Raw genomic sequence first — 27,307 nt, 5'->3', positions numbered from 1 at the left:
TGTTATTGTGTTAGCCTTTTTATTTCACCATTGTATTATGTCAAGTTGTTTATAGCCTTGAAAACTACTTTTGTGTTGTAAAGGCCTGCGTTAAAAAGTACGTTGATAGGATATACATTAGTCTCTGGGTATACGGCAGATGGTGGTGGACAAACATGAAATTAAAATAACAATATTTATTACTGGAATCACCAAATTACTGGAAAAAAGTTTTTTTTTCAGGTTCATCATATTTTGTTTCATATAGAACTTTGTTCTTCTATGATGTAGTCCTCTAAACATTAAATATTAATTAAGTAATTTGCCTTAAGTATTATTGTAAAAGTTTTCGCAAAGAGCAACTTCTCGTGTGACTCTAATATTGGATCAGCGGAACTGCTTTCACTAACAGGAGAAGGGGCGAAGGCGAGTAACTGGCTTCTAAACCAGTAAGCCTTGGTCAGGAGGGTCTCATTAGCCTTGGCTTACAGCTCACCTAGCGGAAGGAAAACTGAAGTCAAACCTCTGCTGCCTTGCAGCTAGACCCAAACTTAAAGGTTTCGTGCGTCCACTCTAAAGGAAAATAAGTAAACGGCAACATTTCGGCAGTTTGCTGCACACAATGCTACGCCCTGGCAGAGCCTATGACGCTGATGATCCCAAACTGTACATGTTGTTTGCAAAGAAATACATAAGAAGCTTTTAATGTTATAGCTAATACCACCGATGTGCTCTCTATATGATGTTGAAGAGAGATTCTTGTGGATCTATTCTGAACTTTATCTTTCAGAGTTCGAAAGTTTTTCAAACCAGGGTGACATCGTCTCAAATGATTCTCTAGCGTTATTAGTTTCATACCGTCATAGAAAGGCACTTAGGCAACCGTTTGTTTGACAAGGAAGAAATGAATCCCAGTTTTAAATACTCAACGCTATACAATCTATGTTTCTTTTTGTTAAACATTAGTTCCACGTTGAGAAAGGTAAGCTATTTAAATAAATATTGAAATTTAAATACAACAATTTTTCGATGGTTAGCAGTATCGATATTTAGAGGATTATAAAGGTGCAAATCATAGTAGTGCATGAAATAATTACATTAATGGGATGTGAAAATTAAAGTCACGACCTGCTTAAAAGAAATCCATTATCGTAGGCCCCCAATTTATTTTTCCACTTTCTTAGACCCATTGGAAGTCTTCGTAGACCCCTGAGATCTTTGCTGATATAGACTGTCAAAGTAAAATAGTCATTTGTTGTCCCAGCCCTCTCCTTTGTATTTGTCTTTAAATATAGAAAGCAAGTAGCAAGCCATATGATCGTCTATGGTATTTATAGAAATTACCATCGTCGGCCTGACATATCCTATAACCTATTGGATTTAGGATTTTCTTAGCATGTTGCAACTAAGCCAAATTCTAGAAACAGGCTTGACGCCAGATCAGATGTTGGAATACAGCTTACCGGCACCAGTAACTTGCCTGACATTAAAGAACCTATTCCCTTTAAAGACACAATAGCATCAAAGTCGTTAAACCTTATGCTCGAAAAGAAGAGTCTAAATTTGGTGTGATTATTATTATTTTAATTAAAACAAATAGAAAATAAGCAACGCTTTCCGCTAAATACAAAGTTGAGAAACACTGGTTTATGTGCTAACTACAAAGTTTAGAAACACTGGTTTATGTGCTAAATACAAAGTTGAGAAACACTGGTTTATGTGCTAACTACAAAGTTTAGAAACACTGGTTTATGTGCTAACTACAAAGTTTAGAAACACTGGTTTATGTGCTAACTACAAAGTTTAGAAACACTGGTTTATGTGCTAAATACAAAGTTTAGAAACACTGGTTTATGTGCTAACTACAAAGTTTAGAAACACTGGTTTATGTGCTAACTACAAAGTTTAGAAACACTGGTTTATGTGCTAAATACAAAGTTTAGAAACACTGGTTTATGTGCTAACTACAAAGTTGAGAAACACTGGTTTATGTGCTAACTACAAAGTTTAGAAACACTGGTTTATGTGCTAAATACAAAGTTTAGAAACACTGGTTTATGTGCTAACTACAAAGTTGAGAAACACTGGTTTATGTGCTAACTACAAAGTTGAGAAACACTGGTTTATGTGCTAACTACAAAGTTGAGAAACACTGGTTTATGTGCTAACTACAAAATTGAGAAACACTGGTTTATGTGCTAACTACAAAGTTGAGAAACACTGGTTTATGTGCTAAATACAAAGTTTAGAAACACTGGTTTATGTGCTAGAGATGCACCTGATAGTTTTATCTAGTGCAGTTACGCAACCTCTGAAATCGTGTATGATTACCGCCCCTTGACGAGCTCTCCGACATTATTGTCAAAACGGAAAGCGCACATTGAGTTTATGAGGGTGTGAGGGAGGGAAGGGGGGAACTGAGAGAAGTGTTAACTTAGGGGGGGGGGGGAGCTTTTTTCAATTTGTACTTAACATTGAAAAAAAATAATAGCTGGGAAAACTTCTGAACCGCTGAAAAAGATCTCACCCTTCTTGAAGTTAGTTTAATATTAGACAAGGCGTTAGGAAGACGCGACCACATGTCGCCTACGTCACATTGTACATCTTATTAGAGGATCAGATGAAACATTTCATGAGGAGTAGAGAGCTTACCAACAACACCCACACAACTGGGTGACACAACTACAAGGAAAGTTGTCAACTGAGTTATGTCTCTTGATGAGCTGTTGAAAGTTGTCAACTGAGTTATGTCTCTTGATGAGCTGTTGAAAGTTGTCAACTGAGTTATGTCTCTTGATGAGCTGTTGAAAGTTGTCAACTGAGTTATGTCTCTTGATGAGCTGTTGAAAGTTGTCAACTGAGTTATGTCTCTTGATGAGCTGTTGAAAGTTGTCAACTGAGTTATGTCTCTTGATGAGCTGTTGAAAGTTGTCAACTGAGTTATGTCTCTTGATGAGCTGTTGAAAGTTGTCAACTGAGTTATGTCTCTTGATGAGCTGTTGAAAGTTGTCAACTGAGTTATGTCTCTTGATGAGCTGTTGAAAGTTGTCAGCTAGATATACAAAACGTGGTAGATGTTTGAAAGTATTTTGTTTAGAATCATGTTGTTGTTGTTGTTGTTGTTGTTGTTGTTGTTGTTGTTGTTGTTGTTGTTGTTGTAGTGCCTAATCTAACCACCCTACGCCTCCTACGTCAGTTCTTAAAATGTTAACAAATATTGAAATATTTGGGTTACAAAATTATTTAAAAACAAATGCAACTGATGACCATTGCAACAACGAATTAGGTAAGTGCGAGTTGGGCTGACTGATTTGCTGTCTAAATGACTCCGTGTGTATACTCTCATTACATACTCTCATTGACTCAATGTGTTAAGAGACTCATTGACTCAAATGTGTCCACTGTCTATATACTCTAATTGGACTTGATGTGTCTATAGACTCTCATCCACTGAAGTATTTTTTTATTATTTTTAAGGTCCGGTTTATAGGCTATTCTTAAAGCAATAAAAAGATTAACAAAACGAAAATGTAACAAAAAGAGACGGTAACAAAACGAGAATGTAACAAAAAGAGACGGTAACAAAACGAGAATGTAACAAAAAGAGACGGTAACAAAACGAGAATGTAACAAAAAGAGACGGTAACAAAACGAGAATGTAACAAAAAGAGACGGTAACAAAACGAGAATGTAACAAAAAGAGACGGTAACAGAAAAAGTAGAAAATTCGCAATGGAGAATCTACGGAGGCGATATGAAAACTTAAAAGAGCAACAATGAGAACGATTTTGAAATAGAGGCTTCAAACAATGTCCAGCCAGATTGAAAGATGACTAGCACTTAGAAAAAAGCTGAACAACAACAGCAAACAAAAAGTCATTCAATGGAGACCAGCACATACAGAACTAGAAGGAAATAAGGCTGACACACTCGCCAAGTCTGCAAGAACAAACACACAATTAAACGTAGCACTCTATCCAGAAGAAATGAAGAAACTAATAGAGAATAAAATAAATGAGAAATGGAAAAGCTCTCATCCGAATCACAAAAAAAGATGTTCTCTATTATACAGGGGCGTATCTACGAATTTGGCAACGTTTGGGGCCCGGGGGGCTTGACCTTTTTGGGGGCCCCTGCATTTTGCGTAATATATCATTTTCAATGTAAAAAACACTTATTTGGGGTCCCTCTCTAGTGGGGGTGCGGGGGGGGATTTTCAAATTCTCCTCCCCCCACCCTAGCTACGCCACTGTTATTATAAGCTATCCCGACAAGACTAACGTCTAATCTTTCGACTCAGGATCGGACACAACAGAATGAGACAACATATGTACCGGAAGCTCAAAATTGAACCAGTGAAATCTGCCCATGAGGAGAGTCACCAGAGAATGCTGACCATGTACTTCAGGACTGCACTCTTCTACCAAGAGACCCAAACAAGACACTGGCCCCAAAACACCCCAATAGAAAGAAAACTATATGGAGAGCTCCCTGATTTGAAAACCACTGCGCAGTTCATCTCATATATTGGTCTAGTCATCTGATAATTGCAACATAAAAATAGAACGAGAAAGAAGTAGAATATTCACTGTTGCTAGCTAAGCTTTACGAAGTGTAATTGTATCAATAAGCTTAGATCAGTCATGTCATTAAATTTGTAATAAATCTAGACCAACAACAATAAATCTGTTCAATTATATCTACCGATTTCATGCTTTTAGCTTTCTCGATACGCTATGATCCTATCACTTATCTGGACCATTAAGGGAAAAAAAAAGGGGGGGGGAGAGAAAGGGAAATCTGCAGCTTTCATCGGTGAACTTTCAATGTGGGGTGTGTGGCTGAGAGGCCAAAGCCGCTTGGAAACGACTTAGCCACATAACATGAGGGCTCAAGTTCGAATCCCAACTCGAGCAAACGCACAGAAACCTTCTCCCATACTACCCCCCTACCACTGGTCGAGAACATAACACTGAGCATGCTATAAGATGTGCTCTATAACACTAAGCATGCTATAAGATGTGCTCTATAACACTGAGCATGCTATAAGATGTGCTCTATAACACTAAGCAAGATAGTGCTCTATAACACTGAGCATGCTATAAGATGTGCTCTATAACACTGAGCATGCTATAAGATGTGCTCTATAACACTGAGCATGCTATAAGATGTGCTCTATAACACTGAGCATGCTATAAGATGTGCTCTATAACACTGAGCATGCTATAAGATGTGCTCTATAACACTGAGCATGCTATAAGATGTGCTCTATAACACTGAGCATGCTATAAGATGTGCTCTATAACACTGAGCATGCTATAAGATGTGCTCTATAACACTGAGCATGCTATAAGATGTGCTCTATAACACTGAGCATGCTATAAGATGTGCTCTATAACACTGAGCATGCTATAAGATGTGCTCTATAACACTGAGCATGCTATAAGATGTGCTCTATAACACTGAGCATGCTATAAGATGTGCTCTATAACACTGAGCATGCTATAAGATGTGCTCTATAACACTGAGCATGCTATAAGATGTGCTCTATAACACTGAGCATGCTATAAGATGTGCTCTATAACACTGAGCATGCTATAAGATGTGCTCTATAACACTGAGCATGCTATAAGATGTGCTCTATAACACTGAGCATGCTATAAGATGTGCTCTATAACACTGAGCATGCTATAAGATGTGCTCTATAACACTGAGCATGCTATAAGATGTGCTCTATAACACTGAGCATGCTATAAGATGTGCTCTATAACACTGAGCATGCTATAAGATGTGCTCTATAACACTGAGCATGCTATAAGATGTGCTCTATAACACTGAGCATGCTATAAGATGTGCTCTATAACACTGAGCATGCTATAAGATGTGCTCTATAACACTGAGCATGCTATAAGATGTGCTCTATAACACTGAGCATGCTATAAGATGTGCTCTATAACACTGAGCATGCTATAAGATGTGCTCTATAACACTGAGCATGCTATAAGATGTGCTCTATAACACTGAGCATGCTATAAGATGTGCTCTATAACACTGAGCATGCTATAAGATGTGCTCTATAACACTGAGCATGCTATAAGATGTGCTCTATAACACTGAGCATGCTATAAGATGTGCTCTATAACACTGAGCATGCTATAAGATGTGCTCTATAACACTGAGCATGCTATAAGATGTGCTCTATAACACTGAGCATGCTATAAGATGTGCTCTATAACACTGAGCATGCTATAAGATGTGCTCTATAACACTGAGCATGCTATAAGATGTGCTCTATAACACTGAGCATGCTATAAGATGTGCTCTATAACACTGAGCATGCTATAAGATGTGCTCTATAACACTGAGCATGCTATAAGATGTGCTCTATAACACTGAGCATGCTATAAGATGTGCTCTATAACACTGAGCATGCTATAAGATGTGCTCTATAACACTGAGCATGCTATAAGATGTGCTCTATAACACTGAGCATGCTATAAGATGTGCTCTATAACACTGAGCATGCTATAAGATGTGCTCTATAACACTGAGCATGCTATAAGATGTGCTCTATAACACTGAGCATGCTATAAGATGTGCTCTATAACACTGAGCATGCTATAAGATGTGCTCTATAACACTGAGCATGCTATAAGATGTGCTCTATAACACTGAGCATGCTATAAGATGTGCTCTATAACACTGAGCATGCTATAAGATGTGCTCTATAACACTGAGCATGCTATAAGATGTGCTCTATAACACTGAGCATGCTATAAGATGTGCTCTATAACACTGAGCATGCTATAAGATGTGCTCTATAACACTGAGCATGCTATAAGATGTGCTCTATAACACTGAGCATGCTATAAGATGTGCTATATAAAAGCAATTAAAAAATAAACATTTCAAAAGTTTTGTGCTTTTTTTTCTTTTTTTTTTATGTTTTTCCTTTCGGAAGTCAGTCATTGTCACTTGTCAGTAGACGTAGATCTTCTTGAAAAAAACATTCTAGGATACCCCTATCTTAGGCTAACCTTTGGCATGCGATCAAGAACCGTAAAAAAAAAATGGGTTGCCTTTATCATGTCCTCATTGGCATAGACCAGAAGCAATTTTAGGCTATATCACCTAGTTTTGATGTGTGATATTATTCCGTATAGGCCTAACCAAGAACAAGGACATTTAGTGGATTCGATTTAAATCTAGTCTATTGAAAACTTTTCTAATCCTACACCATATTTTTCTTTTCTTCTTCTTCTGCGTTCTCATTAGCGTGTTTTGGTTTTGGTTACTAGACTAGTCCTAGAGTAGTTTCCTAATCAGGCAGCTCTCCATACAGTGAAAACATTGCATTTCATCATGTGTAAGAATTGTTGTGAGAACTGTCACCCAAATATGTTATGTTTTGGCCTCCTTCTGTCATGAATCTTATATGCAATATCATGTATTTCTCTTGATTCTGTCTAGTTTGTTGAGTAAGGCCATTTGCACTGCTAACTTTATCCAAATATTTTTCTAGATCTCTTAATGTTGATTTATTATGATGTAAAATGATTACACTGCGATGTTTTCGGTGCATTTACTTCGAATGCGTCTTGGTTCGGAAGCTTTAGTGACACTGAGATATTTGGAGATAAACGTCATCGATTTTCGTCTATAACAACGCGTACAGTTTTCTTCAGATAAATTTCTTAATCCGCGCAAATATAGATCCTTACAAAGACGAAGCATACTGCACTTTAGTACTTTTTTTATATACTATAAAAAAGACTTTGTGGTAAATACTGTCAAACTATCGTGAAAGTAGAGTTTAATTGTTGATTTGAAATATTCTACATCAAAGTAATTTTGTCAACCATTTGTGAGTATCCACGACGTCATTCAACAATAGTATCAATCCACCATTTCCTTGGTTACCAGAATCCAAAGCTGAAATAAGTAGGTCTACGGCTGAAATTTTGACTAGGTGCTACAGAAGTAAGGCAAAGAACTGGTTTGATCAATTAGACGGTAGGTTTTTTGTAAGTACCTAGGGAGTGCGTCCACGCAAACACTCACGATGCGCGAGATTATGCATATCCAGGTCGGCCAATGCGGCAATCAGATTGGATCAAAGGTAAATTAAAATTATTTTCCGTATTTTTAATATTGACTGAAATTGTTACTCTAGACTCTACTCTGACAGACCATAAAATGAATAATAAATTTCTGTTTTAGATCTAGATCTAGAACTAAATAAATACTTCTAGAAAAATAAATCTAAACACAGGCGGCCTTAGAGTGTGCGATTGGGGCAGACGTCCACAGGCCCCGCGCCATAAAAAAAAGGGGGGGGGGATGCGATAAAGAGAATCTTGTCATTGTCAGCCCAGGGCCATCGTACAAATATTTGTGGCCCCGACAGTGATATGACATCCGCTCAGGTCTCGCGCCTCTGATCTATACAATAAGTTAAGCATGTAAATCTACACTAATTTAAATTATAAATAGATCTAGATCTAGATCTGGACTACATTATTACATGTCATAATAAGATCTAGACTACATTATATTATTATTACATTATGATTATTAAACTGCACAATCTAGATATAGAGTTATATACTATAGGCTACTAGACTCTAGAATAATTTAGAGCCATTTATTATTACGTATCTATGTAGAGGTGGGAAAGATCTATAGTTGTAGACTAGATCTTAACATTGACTTGAATATTGGAATAATTATCTGAGCCTAATTTGTTTTCTTATTCAATGTTTACTTTCACGATCTGAAGTTTTGGGAAGTCGTATCAGACGAGCATGGCATTGACCCTACCGGAAATTATCATGGCGACTCTGACCTCCAGCTAGAGAGAATCAATGTTTATTACAACGAGGCTGCAGGTTTGTCCTTTAATTCTAGACCTAGATCTCGCCGCAGTGTAATAGATCTAGTTGTATAAATCTATTTGTATTCAGTAACTAATTGAAAAAAAAAAGGCAGTTAGGACTTCTACAAATCCCCCCTTCTCTCATTTTTTTCCTTCGCAAAGTTGGCAAATATGTTAACAATATCTAGGCCTACTAAAATCAGTGATTCTGTTAGTCAATTTGGCGCATCTCTATTCTAGATGTCTTATAGAGTTGTCATAAATTATTCGAGCTAGGCTCGACTCTACAATATCATATATTTGTATATCTTCATCTAGTCATTAAGTCTATCTAATGATGCTTGAACCGTTAGAACGTGGCTATGATAAAGCCACTAGTTGCTCCAAAATTCTAGATGTGAACTTGTAAAGCTTCAGTCTGTTTTCTGTATCTTTTCAGGTGGACGTTACGTTCCTAGAGCAGCTCTGGTTGATCTCGAGCCAGGATCTATTGATTGGGTCAGATCTGGTCGTTTTGGCACTATATTTCGCCCTGATAATTTTGTTTCAGGGAAGGGAGGAGCCGCAAACAATTGGGCTAAAGGTAAGAAGAAAATATTGCAACCTGTAGATTGTATATTTATGACCATCTCTCTCTCTCTCTCTCTCTATCTATCTATCTATCTCATACACACACACAACACACTTATGCACACATGATTGAAATGAACAAACTATAATTGATATTTAAAGAGCGAAGTTTGCCCATAAACTTTCTGTCATTTCTCAAACTGGAGAGCTAGAATGCGATGGATTCTCTGTGACATTGCTAGACATTGATGATTATAATGAAAGGAGCAAAAGAATTGATACTTTGAAATGAAAAGGGTTACTTAAGAAAAAGAGACCAGTTAGTGACCTCAACATTATGTTTCACTGAAGTTTCAACCATTTGTATGAATATAGCCAACGTATTAATGCTATATGGTTGCTATCAAAACGCTGATGCTGTATCTGATGGAGTTTTATTCTTATTCAACCATATTATACACATTTTGAAATAACTAAATATATTTGAAATATTTTTATAACTAGTAAGCACTTTAGAATATAAACTCATGTTGTTTTGAGTCTCAAAGCGTAGTGGTCTATGCCGATCTGCCAGAAATAACCCATTTTTTGTTGCTGTGTAGGTCATTATACAGATGGCGCTGAACTGGTGGACAGTATTATGGAGATCGTACGAAAAGAATCTGAGCACTGCGACTGCTTGCAAGGTTTTCAGCTGACTCACTCTCTAGGTGGCGGCACCGGCTCAGGTCTTGGAACTCTCATCATTAGCAAAGTCCGAGAGGAGTATCCAGACAGAATTATGTGCTCTTACTCTGTAGTACCATCGCCTAAAGTAAGTTATCTTTTTATTGTCCAATTGTTGTTTATTAGTCTAGAGATATTTATAGCACTTCAACGGCGTAATTCTCGGGAGTAAGGCATCCGTAACCCACCTTACAGCTTGTGTAGAGACAGGGTCGGAGTTACCGAAAGCCCCCCCCCCCCCCCGAAAAATAGCACTGACATATATATATATATATATATATATATCCCTTCAGTATTACTCTGGCATAAGCCTTCCCAACTACGCTAAGAAGTGAAATGACCCTACAGCTGTTACAATCCGTGCGGTCAACCTTATTTTTGTATATCGTTACTATGTTGGCATCCTTCAATTCTTGGGGGACTATTCCTTGCTCCCAGCATAAACTTAGCAGTTCATAGAGTGGCTTGATTAGGGCATGCTTTCCAGCCTGAATGACTTCTGCAGGAATGCCATCTCCTCCGGGTGCTTTCCCGTGTGCAAGTATGTCAATGGCTGTGCTCAGTTCCTTTACAGAGGGTGTTTCATCTAATTCGCTCAAAACTGAAAGTGGTGGGAAGTTAGACAAAGCAGTTGGCGAGATGGCATTTTCAAATCTGGTAAAGTTCTGCATAGTGTTCTACCCATCGTTCCATTTGCGCAGTGCACGATCAGTGATGATTGAGCCATCTTTTGACTTAAGTGGGGCACACTTGCTGGTGTGAGGTCCAAAGGCTTTTTTCATGCCCTCGTATAGTCCTCTGATGTTACCACAGTCGGCACAAGATTGGATGTTTTCACATAGGTCCTGCCAGTATTTGTTTGCGCACTGTCTTGCTATTCTTTTGGGCATCGTTTCGAGTAGATCTGAGAGCTTGTAAGTTGCAGAAATACCAGTGATACACATTGGAAATCACACACTTACGGTGGTGCAGGAATTCACATACTTGGGAACAACAATAGCCAGAAACCTAAACTTAGACGCTGAGTTGACCAAAAGAATAAGGAAGGCTTCTGCAGCAATGGCAAAACTCTCTAAGCGTGTGTGGGAAAATACCAAATTGACCACGGCAACAAAAATCCTTGTCTACAATGCCTGCATTCTGAGCATACTTCTCTATGGCAGTGAGAGCTGGGCAACTTACATGCGTCAAGAGCACAGATTAAATAGCTTCTACCTACGCTGCCTGCGACGACGCATACTTTGCATCTCCTGGAGGGATCGTGTCACCAACCAGGTAGTTTTGACACGGGCCAACATACACAGCATCTATGCTCTCCTTCAACAGAGAAGACTACGCTCGCATGCCAGATGGAAGAATCCCTAAAGACATCCTGTACGCTGAGCTAGCAGAGGGAGCCAGACCCAAGGGCCGCCCAAGACTAACAGAGATGTCTGCAAGCGAGACATGAGAGCCATGGGTATCGACCAAAGTATGTGGGAGAAGATAGCCCAAGACCGGACAGCATGGAGACAGAGTGTACGTGCTGGTACGAACTTTGCTGAATGCTCGCCCAAGACTAACAGAGATGTCTGCAAGCGAGACATGAGAGCCATGGGTATCGACCAAAGTCTGTGGGAGGAGATAACCCAAGACCGGACAGCATGGAGACAGAGTGTACGTGCTGGTACGAACTTTGCTGAATGCAAAAGAATTGAAGCTGCATCGGTCAAGAGAAAGAAAAAGAAAGCTGCCCTGTCAGTGAGCCCTAGGACAGATGAATATAAATGCTCGAACTGTGGCAAACTCTGCCGATCCAGAATTGGCTTGATCAGCCACTCCAGATTCTGCCCCGTCTCAAGACGTAACCAAAGCCAGTAACTCATCTGGGTGCATCCATTGTCTTACGAGACAGAAGGAGCCATATATATATATAAACTTTGTAGAGACGCACTTTAAGTGACCGATAGTGAACGCATAATTGTGACGACATAACTCCAAAGCGAGACTGTAGCTTATGACAGTTGAGGCTAGTCTTTCATAGAGGTAACATCGTACGTGCTAGTGACTGAGACTAGACTGCTTCCGTTATGAATTAAACAGTTAGACTTCATACGCCTGTTAGTTGTTCACTCTATTTGTGGAGTTGTATTATTCGTCTGCATGTCTGTAACCAAGAACTCGCTAGTAGTCTGACGCGTATAGAAACACGCAACCTATTTTTTTTCAGATCTATGTCACTGTAAAAAGGTATAAAATGTAGTCAGTTCTGAGCAACAAGACCGCTTACTACAGAAAGTAAATTCATTCTAGCGCTCTTTCTAAAAGTTAAACTACCAACTAGGATGTTGATTGGTTGCGTCTGGCGAAGAAACGAGGCAGCAGACGAAAAACGCTCAACAAAAAAAAAAACTTTATTTTTAAATCCAAAAGTATCAAATAATGGAAATGACAGATGCAAAGGGAGGCGGAAATATTTGCTTCATTCGTTTATACCTAAGTTAATCAAGAATCATCATTCCGAGTTTTTAACCACAGATGCGCATGTCACACACGTGACACACATGTCTGTGTGCCGATGTGCCTTATGTCGTGAAACATTTCAATAGTCACTTCGATTATAATAACGATTAGCAGCATGCAAGTTAACTGAAACGGAAACAGATGTTTTTAAAATCACCTCCTGGCATACGTCCATGTGGCTAAACCCTGCAACCACAACCACAGTTCTTCAAACATCTTAACTGCCAAATATCATGCTCATCTCCATAACTACATACATTTTACTTGACAACATACCACATCTTCTTTACCACATATCACATTTACATGACATCTTCGTGCATCTCCATAACCACTTACCACATCTACATTACCAAATAACACATCTCAGTAACCACATATACCTCCATGCACTTCAATCACCACATACAAATCAATGCACTTCAATGACCACATACAGCTCTATGCACTTAAATGACCACATACATCTCCGTGCTCTTCAATGACCACATACATCTCCGTGCACTTCAATCACCACACACGCGCCCGTGCACTTCAATCACCACATACATTTCCGTGCACTTCAATGACCTCATACGTCTCCGTACACTTCAATGACCACATACATCTCCGTGCACTTCAATGACCACATACGTCTCCGTGCACTTTAATGACCTCATACACGCCCGTGCACTTCAATGACCTCATACACGCCCGTGCACTTCAATGACCACAAACACGCCCGTGCACTTCAATGACCACATACGTCTCCGTGCACTTCAATGACCACATACATCTCCGTGCACTTCAATGACCACATACATCTCCGTGCACTTCAATCACCACACACACGCCCGTGCACTTCAATCACCACACACACGCCCGTGCTCTTCAATGACCTCATACATCTCCGTGCACTTCAATCACCACACACGCGCCCGTGCACTTCAATCACCACACACACGCCCGTGCACTTCAATGACCTCATACATGCCCGTGCACTTCAATGACCACATACACGCCCGTGCACTTCAATGACCACACACACGACCATGCACTTCAATGACCACATACGTCTCCATGCACACATACAGCTCTATGCACTTTAATGACAACATACATTTCCGTGCACTTCAATCACCAGACACATACATCTCCGTGCACTTTATTCACCACACACATACATCTCCGTGCACTTTATTCACCACACACATACATCTCCGCTTGATCGCTAGAAACATCAGATACTTAACAAAATGTCGTTTTGCGTCAATGCTGTGTAGTTCTCTTCCCTAGAAACTGTCGTAATTTCCTAATATGTAACCCTTGGACCAAATCTTTTGGTTCTAGACAGTGGCGTCAATAGCCTTAGGGGTGTGCGGGCCTCCATAACCCATCAGTGGGTGACACCTGAGTGTAAAAAAAATTACACTTTTGCAAAAGCAGAAAATTGTTACAAAAATGACAATAATTGCATACCGGTATCCGAACACGTCAGATTTTGTTTCTTACAAATGTTACTTTTTTTAGGATACAAAACAACTCGGTTCTATTCGCATAAAACCATTGCTTTAAAGAAGTCTTTTGAGTGAACACCAAGTCAGCCACAAGATAACGTTGTTATACATGAGGATGAAATGACAAAGATCAAACCCATTACAATCTTGCATGCTTTAATGTAACGTTTCTCAAACTGGGAAATGACGTTCTACCAAGGTTCATACCAAAAACGTTGGGGTGGGGGCGAGGACGGTTAATATACTTTTCAAAAGACATAAAAAAAATAGTTTGAATGTCGATATCAATGTTTGAATTCAGAGCAAGTCAAATGACAAGTGTTCAAAACATTAAAACATTTCAAGTACAAGACTTTCCTCTGGCCCTTTCGTTTGTTTTCCATGTTGCGGCTGCAAAAATAATTTTAAAAATTAGAAAAAGACTTTCTAAACACGATAGTTCTCAACTTATTTGACCAGAACGGTTGAATATTACATTACTAATCTACATCAATATACTGACGATTTTTGCTTAAAAAAAAACAAAACATCATTACAAAACTTCTTACATGAAGATCTTACTACGATCACAGCCATTACAAACCTACCTTCACTATATTTACCTTTAATGTCCATCGCCTAATAGTATTGGTCAGTGCTGCCTCGTTGTTTATAAGACTTGTATGACATGCGTATTAGCCTGACCCCTTTTAATGTAACCTTTTTTTTCAATTTTTTTTTTGGCATAAGCTCATCTTTCTATGATTTAACATTCATAAAGTGTTCTGTAGACAGGTGGATAAATTTCTGAATCTCAGAACGCAGAAAAGAAAAACGCTTGTCGCACCCTACTTGCGGAGCTTTGCAGTGCTCCTCCCCTGGACCCCTTTGCTGGATGACGGGGACACCTACTGCCACCACAATACCAGTATAATAGAATACCTGGTGACACCCATCCTATTGACGCCACTGATTCTAGATTAGAACAATGAATAGACCTTGTTTTTAATGATTTAACTGTATAGAATTTAGCCCTTGTTATATAAAGGGAGAATGATCCTTAAAGGATTACGGGCACGACATGGCCTAAATTGTGCCGATGTGCCTAAACTCAAAAACTCACACAATGAACAAAACGTATTTCCTACTTCTAGCTGTGTACCATTATACCACAATCCCATGCATACATACATCTCTATGACCACTTAGATCTACATCAACATGACCAGATACATCTCTATGACCAGATACATCTCCATGACCAGATACATCTCCATGACCAGATACATCTCTATGACCAGATACATCTCCATGACCAGATACATCTCCATGACCAGATACATCTCTATGACCAGATACATCTCTATGACCAGAAACATCTCCATGACCAGATACATCTCCATGACCAGATACATCTCCATGACCAGATACATCTCTATGACCAGATACATCTCCATGATCAGATACATCTCCATGACCAGATACATCTCCATGACCAGATACATCTCCATGACCAGATACATCTCCATGACCAGATACATCTCCATGACCAGATACATCTCCATGATCAGATACATCTCCATGACCAGATACATCTCTATGACCAGATACATCTCCATGACCAGATACATCTCCATGACCAGATACATCTCCATGATCAGATACATCTCTATGACCAGATACATCTCTATGACCAGATACATCTCTATGACCAGATTCATGTTTATGACCAGATACATCTCTATGACCAGATACATCTCTATGACCAGAGTCATGTTTATGACCAGATACATCTCTATGACCAGATTCATGTTTATGACCAGATACATCTCTATGACCAGATTCATGTTTATGACCAGATACATCTCTATGACCAGATTCATGTTTATGACCAGATACATCTCTATGACCAGATTCATGTTTATGACCAGATACATCTCTATGACCAGATACATCTCTATGACCAGATACATCTCTATGACCAGATACATCTCTATGACCACATAACATAGCGTACATTTCCACTACTAGATACATCTCTATAAAAATGTGCATTATCTACATGACTACACACATCTTTATGACCACACACCACATTCCCATTACCACATTTTACATCTCCATGACCACACACCACATTCCCACGCCCTTGACCTTGTGACCTCGATCACATTCTTATGAGACCGCACCACATCTTCAGTGTCTCTTCCAAAGGTTGCCTGGTCATGGCAAAACCCCTCCACTCGAGTGACACTTGATTTCTAGACCTCTCCGAAACGTCAGTCCAAACATCACATCCTTTTGTTCTGCTCAGTTGGCTGAGTGTTTTAGTTTCGACTTTTGAAACGAATAAGTTTGTAATGGAAGTAACTACAAAGTACGAGATAACAATGGATTGGTGGGACCTTAACTATTGGTTTAGAGTTTAACAATGGGTGGTTGTAAGAAGGCCATATTGAAATTATCAGAAGTGGGGAATACGCTTAATTTTATTATCATAATTTTAATGGACAAACCTAAACACAGCTTCACCCTTTGAGTTTGTTGGAATGTTGACTAAATTGTGTCCCGATGTAGAGCCTAAACACAAACCCCAAATGAATTAATTAATAGATGTCCAAATGAATTAATTAATAGATGTCCAAATGAATTAATTAATAGATGTCCAAATGAATTGATTAATAAATGTCCTAATGAATTAATTAATAGATGTCCAAATGAATTTATTAATAGATGTCCAAATGAATTGATAGATGCCAAATACATTGATTAATAGATGTCCAAATAAATTGATTAATAGAAGTTCAAATGATTGAAACTCTTATTTAATGAACTCAAAAGATTATTAACGTTTTTCATATGACTTGATAAGAAATGGCTAGAGCTATGGCACCTTATGCTTGACAATGACGTAAAAGAGTTCAGTTTGTATTCAGGATGGAAACACCTTGCGTAGCTGGTGGTAGATAGTTTTATACTACAAAATACAATTTCGCAAACAAAGTAAACATTATGAATGAAAATTACATGTATATATTATAGTAACTCTATCATGTCTCTATGGCAAGCATTCAACAAAGGAAGATTAATAGTTACAGTGATTTAATAATTAATTAACCAAACAAAGTAATCGAGACACACAAACCAACAGGATGCAAAGTTCTCTAAGTTTTTTACAAATTTGCCGGAGTCCCCTTTCCTGGCCTGTTTTTCCATCTCTCGTGTGGAACAGTGCGTTAGTGCGTACCATATATGTGAGTGCGGGAACAATACACTGCATGAAAAAAATTGAATGAAATGAATAGAAACAGCGTAGTTAAATATGTGTAAGGAATCTCTTTAGTTGACCTTTTCAAATAAATATTACATCTCGATTTGTAATGTTTCAGGTCTCCGACACAGTAGTAGAACCCTACAACTGCACGTTAGCCATTCACCTGCTGGTGGAGAACACAGATGAAACTTACATCATTGACAACGAAGCCCTCTACGACATCTGCTTCCACACGCTTCGACTTGCCACACCGACCAACGGCGACCTCAACCATTTAGTCTCTGCCACCATGTCTGGCATCACCACTTGCCTCAGGTTCCCCGGTCAGCTGAACGCCGACCTCCGCAAACTGGCCGTTAACATGGTACCGTTCCCTCGGCTCCATTTCTTCATGACAGGCTTCGCCCCCTTGACGTCTCGCGGCAGCCAGTGGTACAGGAACTTGACGGTCCCTGAGCTGACCCAGCAGATGTTTGACGCCAAGAACATGATGGCTGCTTGTGATCCCCGCCACGGCCGTTACTTAACGGCTGCTACGGTGTTCCGGGGAAAGATGTCGATGAAGGAAGTAGATGAACAAATGCTGAATGTTCAGAACAAGAATAGTCGCTATTTTGTAGAGTGGATCCCAAACAATGTCAAAACGGCCGTTTGCGACATTCCCCCTCGAGGTCTGAAAATGTCAGCTATTTTCATGGGCAACAATACTGCCATGCAGGAGCCTTTCAAGCGTGTGGGCGAGCAGTTCTCCGCCATGTTCCGCCGACGTGCATTCTTACATTGGTACACAGGCGAGTAAATTATTATACCTTCTCTCTTTTGTATTTTTAGTTTACAAATAGTTTAGGAGAGCTCGCTTTCCATTTCTCTCCCCTTGACACGATGTCAAATGGCTGGCAAAGAAATGCGAGATGAAGTCAGCCTTTTTTTTTTTCTTGGTAGTCGAATACTTCATTTTTACAAAGCTATATCAACTCACTCTGTCTGGTAAAAAGTTTGTACACGTTATTTCTCAAACATCCAATCTCGGATCAAGTTGAACTTTTGCACAAATGTTTTTTTTACCTGACGCCACAAAAAATCAATTTAAAAAATAACCAATAATTATTGAACTTTTGGTAATTAATTTTTTTATAACAAACAAGACAAAGAAATCGTACTTGATAGATGTGGTAGTATAAGTTGAATTAGTCCCCTTGAGGAGGCTTGAGCCCAGAGTTCGAATTCAAGCCGTACAACTGTTGTATGCATTTCAAAAATGATCACGTCAACACTCACACAGATACCCCTTTCTCCCCATCCCCCTATTTGTTCGCAACTGTTCTAGACAAGTGATAGGATCATAGCCAGTGCTTTTTTTGTAAACAAAAATAGGTGCCGGTACTCAGTGATTAGGTGCGGTGCTCAGTAGTTGATTGTCTAACTTTTAACTACTAAAAATTAATAATATACTTTAAAATACAAGAAAAGTAATATTTTTTTTCAAAAAGGTGCCGGCATGCCGTACCGGTGCGTACCTGATCATAGCGCAGTGAGAAAGTGCATGCTATTGTACTACAATAAAAACAGGCTACTAACCGCACACATTTACTATAGATAGTCTAGATCTAGTACAAATGTAATCATATGACTGATCCAAACTAATTGGTACAATTACGCTTAATATAAGCTTTGTTTTAAGTATTTTTCATGCTGTTTCTTGTCTTCTATACCACCTCACATCTTATGTTGGGTGATTGGGACATGCGTGAAATGTCTTCCTTCTCAGACCCTATATTTGATTGCTTGTCCTTACTGTGTTCTAGTATTGTTTTTCTGGTGAAACTGTATTAGAAATTAGATATACACAATTTGGTATTTGGAAAACAATAACCTGTTTGAATTTGTTTGTGTAGGTGAAGGCATGGATGAGATGGAGTTTACTGAGGCTGAGTCCAACATGAGTGATCTCGTCTCTGAGTATCAGCAGTACGAGGAGGCCACAGTAGAGGATGGCATTAACTTTTATGAAGAGGAGGAAGAGGAAGCATAGCCCCCCCCCACACATACACACGCACACCGCCTTTTGTCTCCGTTCCCTCCCCTAACGACCTTTTCCCAAAATGTCTTGTATCTCAAACTGTCCGATCCATCGCTAAGTCTGTGTGCCTATAACATCAGAGTGATAGCAAGTTTTGATAAAAACATCCAGAAACAAATAACATCACTGAGGTAGTGAAGAATGTTTAATTGAAGTAATCTTAGAAGTGAAACGTTTGAACTCTAGCCACATACTGTGGAGCTCAACAGCTCAATATCGTGACTCATTAATGTTTACACTATTGTCTAGACCTACCAATGAACTCAATAGAATCATCTTGTACAGGTCTTTATACGGCCAGGAAAGGAGGGCGCTGTTTAATAATGTGCATGAATAAATTCTATTAAGTGTCTGCATCTAGCAACAATGTTGATTTCTTCTCTACGTTTATTCTACGACAAAATGTTTGTAATATAAGACATCTTGAGTACAATGTCCATTTGGTTGACAAATAAAAGTAGCCATGCATTTGGACGTCCAACCAAATTGAAATGTGTATGTTCTAAAATTAGCTCAATCTGTTGTTGTACCGTACACATGCATTTTTGTTTCCATTCAGGAATTAGATTAAGAATAGTGCGAAACTATTTCAGAGACTAAGAATAGTGCGAAATTATTTCAGAGACTAAATAGTGCGAAACTATTTCAGTAACCAAATAGTGCGAAACTATTTCAGAAACGAAATAGTATGAAACTCGGTCCCCATAAACTCAAATATAAGAGAAAAAAAAGGCGACTACTAAAAACGATCTTAGATTTTGTCTGTTTAAATGGCATACTATATTTAAATTACTTTAAACTTGCATTGTATTAAAGAAATACTAGTTAAAGTGTAGATTGAAGACATTCAAATACTTTTTGGAGAAAAGCGTAAGGATGATTCACGAACAAGGTAAACGTACACACTTAGGCTACTTCGACTTTTAAATTAGAATAATAATAATAATCTTTAGTATTACCCATAAGGAAATTTGTCTTACGATTTGTGCATTACACCAAACAAAACATAATTATAGAAAACCAAAATATACACTCACAGCAGACGTGAAAAGTTTACATCTGTTTCCATTTAATGATTTGATTGCCAGGGGAACAAGAGTTTTTGTGTCTGTCTTTGCTATCGGTGTATTGTATTGTATTTCGTTTGTGATGGTAAAACCACAAAATCCTAACCCAAAGGAAGATTTTTTATTTCTAATGTTGCAAATTTCAGGGTAGGCCTATTGTTGTAATAGTCCTATGGTGACCGGCTTAAGACAGAGAAGTAGAGAGCAAATCGTGCGCTTCCCCCCCCCCCTTGGCCACCCATTTTCCATGAACATCAGACAAATCTGCTTATAAAATAAAAAGCATTTAATAATCATATAATACAAATAACCTTAGAATGTATTACTTATCTAAATATCTAAAAATATCTACAATATTTTTTGGCACCTCTCTGCGTGTGGAACCCACTGAGGATGGCGCCCGGGGCATCGTGCCCCCCACTCACTACGCCTCTGGCTTAAGATTTAGGCCTGTTGGTCTCACCACTAATGTGTTGTCAATAAATGAACAGACTGGTGGCTTGATGTCTGACTATACAATCTCAACTTCCTAAAATCTGGGAGTCTTCGAGTTTTTTACTCGCTTTGTTTACATGTCAGACTACGGGATGGGTACAACTCAAGTTGTTTTTATGGTTTCAATTACATTTTAAAAACCTCACGCTTGGAAAAGTCAAGTATCTTGTTTAGCCTTAAAATAGAGACATTTTAAAGTGCATACTGGTAAAAAAAATAAAAAAATAGGGATCCTCCACTCATAGCGTCAAAACAAGTGGCAACTTTGAATCGACACTAGTAATGTAAATGCAAGTAGGTCTATCTTCTTACACGTGATGTTATTGATTTGATCGATCATGTGGATACTCTGGTATGTTGAAAGACTACTACATCCCCCTTACTATGGCCTCCTAATGAAAACGATACATTTGAAGTTTCTATATAAATAAGGACCAACCTCATTCAGACCTACAACTCAACTAAAACTAATTTAGAGCTAGTTGGTTGTGAAATGTCAAAATGTTCATGAAAAAAAAAAAGGATGTTTTACACATTAAAGAATGAATGTATATATAGTCATGATCTTCTGTTCCGAAGATTAAAAATGTGCAATATTTCGAACGATATGCAATGTCTACGCCATAAACTTATATATATATATATATATATATATATATATATATATATATATATATATATATATTGTATCTAGACTAGACATGGATATCTTTTAAAACTACAAAAAATGTCGTGAAATTTTTGTTTAAAAGTTGAAACAAGGCGTTGTTTTTGTACAATAGTCATAAGAAGTAAAGTTGTTGTTTTTTCAACCCTAACCTATGTAACATGTAATCTAATTTTTAGATCTAGATCTAGTAATTGAACATCAAAAATAAGATTAGTCTCGTCTCATAATTATTATTTTGCAATTTTTAGATACATAATCTAGAAAGATCTAGGTAATCAATCTATTCAAATGTAAATAAGATGATTAAAATCAACAGACATGAATTATTTCGATCCACGATTTTCGAAACATTATCTCAATGGAAACTAAAGGAAACGGCTTTGTTTGATATATTACCGTGAATATATAGTTCTGTGATTAATTATATATATATATATATATATATATATATATATATATATATATATATATATATATATATATATATATATATATATATATTATAAAGTAGAATGTGAGATGTATGTATGTATGTATGTATGTATGTATGTATGTATGTGTGTGTGTGTGTGTGTTTGTGTGTATGTGTGTGTGTGTATGTATGTATGTATGTATGTATGTATGTTACTTATAGACATCAAAACCGCTTGACCAATCTTGATAAAACTAGGCAGGAATGTTCCTTGGGTACTAACTTAGACCGTAGTGTATGTATTGTAGACCTAAAACAAACTTAAGACCCTCAAAAAAAATAAAGTTGTCCGACTCTATTACAGCTATAGTATTTTATGGATCTAGGCCATGTCGACAATGTTGACATGAGAAAAGATAGAAAGGATTTAGACCTAGATTTAATTTTAAGAAATAGGCCTACACTTTGCGCAGATAGTTTTTTACTTTGACACATGAAAATACAAAAGAAGATCCATTGATTTCATTATATAATAAAATTAACCTTCAATTTTGTGTTTCAAAAGCATTTTTTACATAAATTAGTTCCTTATATCTATGACTACAGATTTCCTGACGAACATTCTTTCACTAGACAATACCGTAATGAATCGCGTACTAAATATTAATTCGTTTAATTGTTTACTTTATAATCCCATCCCTAGATCTAAAACTCTAATTTAACTCTAAGATGATAAAACTTCTCTTCGCACAGATAGTTTTATACTTTAACACATAAACATATTAATTAAAGTCCATTCATTTCATATTTTGATCAAATAAACATTCAAATTTGGTTTTCTAAAGCTACATTCATCTACGAAAGCTGCGAAGCCGAGTTGAGATAGGCCTAGATCTATATTCATTCATGAATCGCGTACTAAAAATTATTTCGTTTAATTGTTCACTTTATAATCCCATTCATTGAACAAAGCTATCGCTCTTTTCGTTTTTAATAGATAAGAATGTATCGACTTCGGGTAAACCCATTTTCGCAAAACTAATTTTATTTTCGAAGCGAAAGAGAAATAACGTGAAAGGATCATTAGCTACGTTTAACATACATCTAAATCCAATCCACTAGATTATTCAAAAGCATTTTTTACATAAATTAGTTCCTGATATCTGTGACTACAGATTTCATGGCAAACATTCTTTCATTAGACATTACCAAATAGTTACACATTAACACATCTCTGTACTGAGTCTATTCCTAGGCCTAGGTCTAAAACTATTATTGAACTCTAAGATGATAAAACTTCTTTTCGCAAAGATAGTTTTATGCTTCAACACATAAACATACTAATTATTGTCCATTCATTTGATATTTTAATCAATTTAACATTCAAATTTGTTTGTCTAAAGCATTTTTAATACATTCGTTCGCTGTTCGCTAAAGTTACGTAGCCGTGTTGAGATAGGCCTATATTCATTCATGAAAAAAAGTTCACGCATGCGCAGCACAGAATGAGCTCTATAAAAGCCAATTTTTAACTCTAGATTAGTGTAGATTTAGATCTATGTCTACCTTAAGATCTACTTTATACTTTATACACATGAACATACAAAATTTAGTCTATTCATCTCAAATTTTAATCAAATATATGTAGGCCTACAAGAAAATGTTTTAATTTGAAAAAAAAAATGGATTTAAGCCTATTAGCTATTTTGATTTGATAGCTTCATTCACACTATTTTTACATTGACACATTCGCTTTACTTATTACATTATTATTTAGTTTAATTGTTTACAAAACACTCTCAGTGACCATATCGAAAGTAATGCGCAAATAAAGACCCTATGCCTAGTATATATATAATATATATAGGTATGTGAATCGATCAATCGCAGATAAGAATTTGTTTCCGGTTTCCAGTCTAGATATACTATTTAAGTCTATGGTCTACGCACGCACAGAAGGACTATGCATGTGTTGTCTAACGGAAACAAAAAGTTAATAACAAGAAACATATCCTAGTTGTTAATCTCAATATTTCCATTGAGCATCAATAGGTCAATAATAGAATATGCATCCTCTGTTTGGGACCCCTCAACTCAAGAAAACATTAAGAAACTGGAACAGACACAAAATAGAGCAGTGAGATTCATAACAACAAACGAATATTCACATTTGACTAGAGTAACACCTTTAGTAAAATTACTAAATTTAGAAAGCCTTCAGGATACAAGACTCAAAAGTAAAGTAGCAATTATACATAAAACACCGAACCATAATCTTCAAATACGATAACAAAAGTTAATAAAAAATACTCAGAAAGACACAAAGATAAAGGCATATTCCTAGTTCCACATGCTAGGACAAATTTGTACAAATGCCCCTTCTTCCCTAGCGCTATTAGAGCATGGAATGGATTGCCTGAGCTAGCCTGGAAAACCACTGACTTGACAGAACTTAGGTCATTGGTCAATATTTAAAAAAAACTATGGCCTCCTTTAGTCGCGAAGCGACTATGGATCATCTCATGGAAATGAAAAGAATGCCTGGGCATTAGCTTTGGTCGGAACGATGTTGCCCACACATCAGTACCCCCTTCCACTCCACGCAGCTGATGTATCCAAAGGAACGACAGTGCCAATACAGTTTGGGGTCAGCGGCGTCGCAGGTTCTGCCAGAGTGTATCACTGGGTGCTGCAAACTGTTTTAGGGTCGCCAGCTCCTGATTTTTCCTCAGGATTGACTCCCGAAGCCTTTCCCATGATTGGGTATAGCTGCAAGGCAACAGAGATTTGAATTCAGAGTTTTCCTTCTCCTAGGTGGGTAGCCATCTATGGCTAACGAGCCCCTCCTACCCGAAGCTTACTGGTTAAGGCGCCAGTTGCTCGCCTTTGCCCCTTCTCTTGTTAGTGAGAACAGTTCCGCCGGACTCAATAATAGAGCCACACGTGAAGGCCAGGAGTTGGACTGGTTGTCAGAGGCTATTTGAGACGCATGCCATTAGGAAGCATTTTATAGGTAGTGGAGTGCTTACATCCATTACCACTTCCGGCAATGACAACATTCTGGAACACAGTGGTCAATATGCATGACTAAATGCATGACGTGTAGGACATAATCATCTTCTTTTTTGAAGTAACGTCTGTATTATATAAGAGATAAGATTTTAGTTTTCAAAAAGATTTCAGTTTGTCACCAATGCCATGCAAGTGTGTGGTTGGGGGGCGTATAGATAGGGCCACAGTAAGGAATGTCAAGGTAGATAGGGCCACAGTAAGAAATGTCAAGGTAGATGGGGCCACAGTAAGGAATGTCAAGGTAGATAGGGCCACAGTAAGAAATGTCAAGGTAGATGGGGCCACAGTAAGGAATGTCAAGGTAGATGGGGCCACAGTAAGAAATGTCAAGGTAGATGGGGCCACAGTAAGGAATGTCAAGGTAGATGGGGCCACAGTAAGAAATGTCAAGGTAGATGGGGCCACAGTAAGAAATTTCAAGGTAGATAGGGCCACAGTAAGGAATGTCAAGGTAGATAGGGCCACAGTAAGGAATGTCAAGGTAGATGGGGCCACAGTAAGAAATGTCAAGGTAGATAGGGCCACAGTAAGGAATGTCAAGGTAGATAGGGCCACAGTAAGGAATGTCAAGGTAGATGGGGCCACAGTAAGGAATGTCAAGGTAGATAGGGCCACAGTAAGAAATGTCAAGGTAGATGGGGCCACAGTAAGGAATGTCAAGGTAGATGGGGCCACAGTAAGAAATGTCAAGGTAGATGGGGCCACCGTAAGGAATGTCAAGGTAGATGGGGCCACAGTAAGGAATGTCAAGGTAGATGGGGCCACAGTAAGAAATGTCAAGGTAGATGGGGCCACAGTAAGGAATGTCAAGGTAGATAGGGCCACAGTAAGGAATGTCAAGGTAGATAGGGCCACAGTAAGGAATGTCAAGGTAGATAGGGCCACAGTAAGAAATGTCAAGGTAGATGGGGCCACAGTAAGAAATGTCAAGGTAGATGGGGCCACAGTAAGGAATGTCAAGGTAGATGGGGCCACAGTAAGAAATGTCAAGGTAGATGGGGCCACAGTAAGGAATGTCAAGGTAGATGGGGCCACAGTAAGAATTGTCAAGGTAGATAGGGCCACAGTAAGGAATGTCAAGGTAGATTGGGCCACAGTAAGGAATGTCAAGGTAGATGGGGCCACAGTAAGAAATGTCAAGGTAGATAGGGCCACAGTAAGGAATGTCAAGGTAGATAGGGCCACAGTAAGGAATGTCAAGGTAGATGGGGCCACAGTAAGAAATGTCAAGGTAGATGGGGCCACAGTAAGAAATGTCAAGGTAGATGGGGCCACAGTAAGGAATGTCAAGGTAGATAGGGCCACAGTAAGGAATGTCAAGGTAGATGGGGCCACAGTAAGAAATGTCAAGGTAGATGGGGCCACAGTAAAGAATGGCGAAGTAGATAGGGCCACAGTTAGGAATGTCAAGGTAGATGGGGCCACAGTAAAGAATGGCGAAGTAGATAGGGCCACAGTAAAGAATAGCGAAGTAGATAGGGCCACAGTAAGAAATGTCAAGGTAGATGGGGCCACAGTAAAGAATAGCGAAGTAGATAGGGCCATAGTAAGAAATGTCAAGGTAGATGCGGCCACAGTAAAGAATGGCGAAGTAGATAGGGCCACAGTAAAGAATAGCGAAGTAGATAGGGCCACAGTAAGAAATGTCAAGGTAGATGGGGCCACAGTAAAGAATGGCGAAGTAGATAGGGCAACAGTAAAGAATAGCGAAGTAGATAGGGCCGCTGTAAGGAATGTCAAGGTAGATGGGGCCACAGTAAAGAATGGCGAAGTAGATAGGGCCGCTGTAAGGAATGTCAAAGTAGATGGGGCCACAGTAAAGAATAGCGAAGTAGATAGGGCCGCTGTAAGGAATGTCAAGGTAGATGGGGCCACAGTAAAGAATGGCGAAGCAGATAGCGCCGCTGTAAGGAATGTCAAGGTAGATGGAGCCGCTGTAAGGAATGTCAAGGTAGATGGGGCCACAGTAAAGAATAGCGAAGTAGATAGGGCCGCTGTAAGGAATGTCAAGGTAGATGGAGCCGCTGTAAGGAATGTCAAGGTAGATGGAGCCGCTGTAAGGAATGTCAAGGTAGATGGAGCCGCTGTAAGGAATTGAACTTTCTTTCAT

At 38.5% G+C, this 27,307-nt stretch overlaps 2 protein-coding genes across 2 annotated transcripts; one reads left to right on the top strand and one right to left on the bottom strand.

Annotated features, from left to right (window-relative positions):
- Nucleotides 1-7,873: 7,873 nt before the first annotated feature.
- On the top strand, nt 7,874-19,841 carry LOC106068783 (tubulin beta chain-like). Its single transcript, XM_013228257.2, has 6 exons — nt 7,874-8,098; nt 8,759-8,867; nt 9,294-9,437; nt 10,027-10,238; nt 17,517-18,192; nt 19,297-19,841. Exons 1-6 carry the CDS (start codon nt 8,042-8,044, stop codon nt 19,431-19,433), a joined length of 1,335 nt encoding a protein of 444 aa, XP_013083711.1. The 5' UTR covers nt 7,874-8,041; the 3' UTR covers nt 19,434-19,841.
- Nucleotides 19,842-25,312: 5,471 nt separating this feature from the next.
- On the bottom strand, nt 25,313-27,307 carry LOC129927117 (uncharacterized). Its single transcript, XM_056034339.1, has one exon. It carries the CDS (start codon nt 27,305-27,307, stop codon nt 25,313-25,315), a length of 1,995 nt encoding a protein of 664 aa, XP_055890314.1.

This window comes from Biomphalaria glabrata, chromosome 7 (assembly GCF_947242115.1).
Source record: "Biomphalaria glabrata chromosome 7, xgBioGlab47.1, whole genome shotgun sequence".
NCBI lineage: Eukaryota > Metazoa > Mollusca > Gastropoda > Planorbidae > Biomphalaria > Biomphalaria glabrata.
The sequence above is the reverse complement of the archived record's forward strand: the minus strand, read 5'-3'. Positions and strand labels throughout refer to the sequence as shown.

Coding starts and splice junctions, on each gene's coding strand:
- LOC106068783 (XM_013228257.2), top strand. CDS start 8,042: ATGCGCGAGATTATGCATATCCAGGTCGGCCAATGCGGCAATCAGATT. Junction 8,868..9,293: donor TTATTACAACGAGGCTGCAG/GTTTGTCCTTTA, acceptor GTATCTTTTCAG/GTGGACGTTACGTTCCTAGA. Junction 18,193..19,296: donor ATTCTTACATTGGTACACAG/GCGAGTAAATTA, acceptor TTGTTTGTGTAG/GTGAAGGCATGGATGAGATG.
- LOC129927117 (XM_056034339.1), bottom strand. CDS start 27,307: ATGAAAGAAAGTTCAATTCCTTACAGCGGCTCCATCTACCTTGACATT.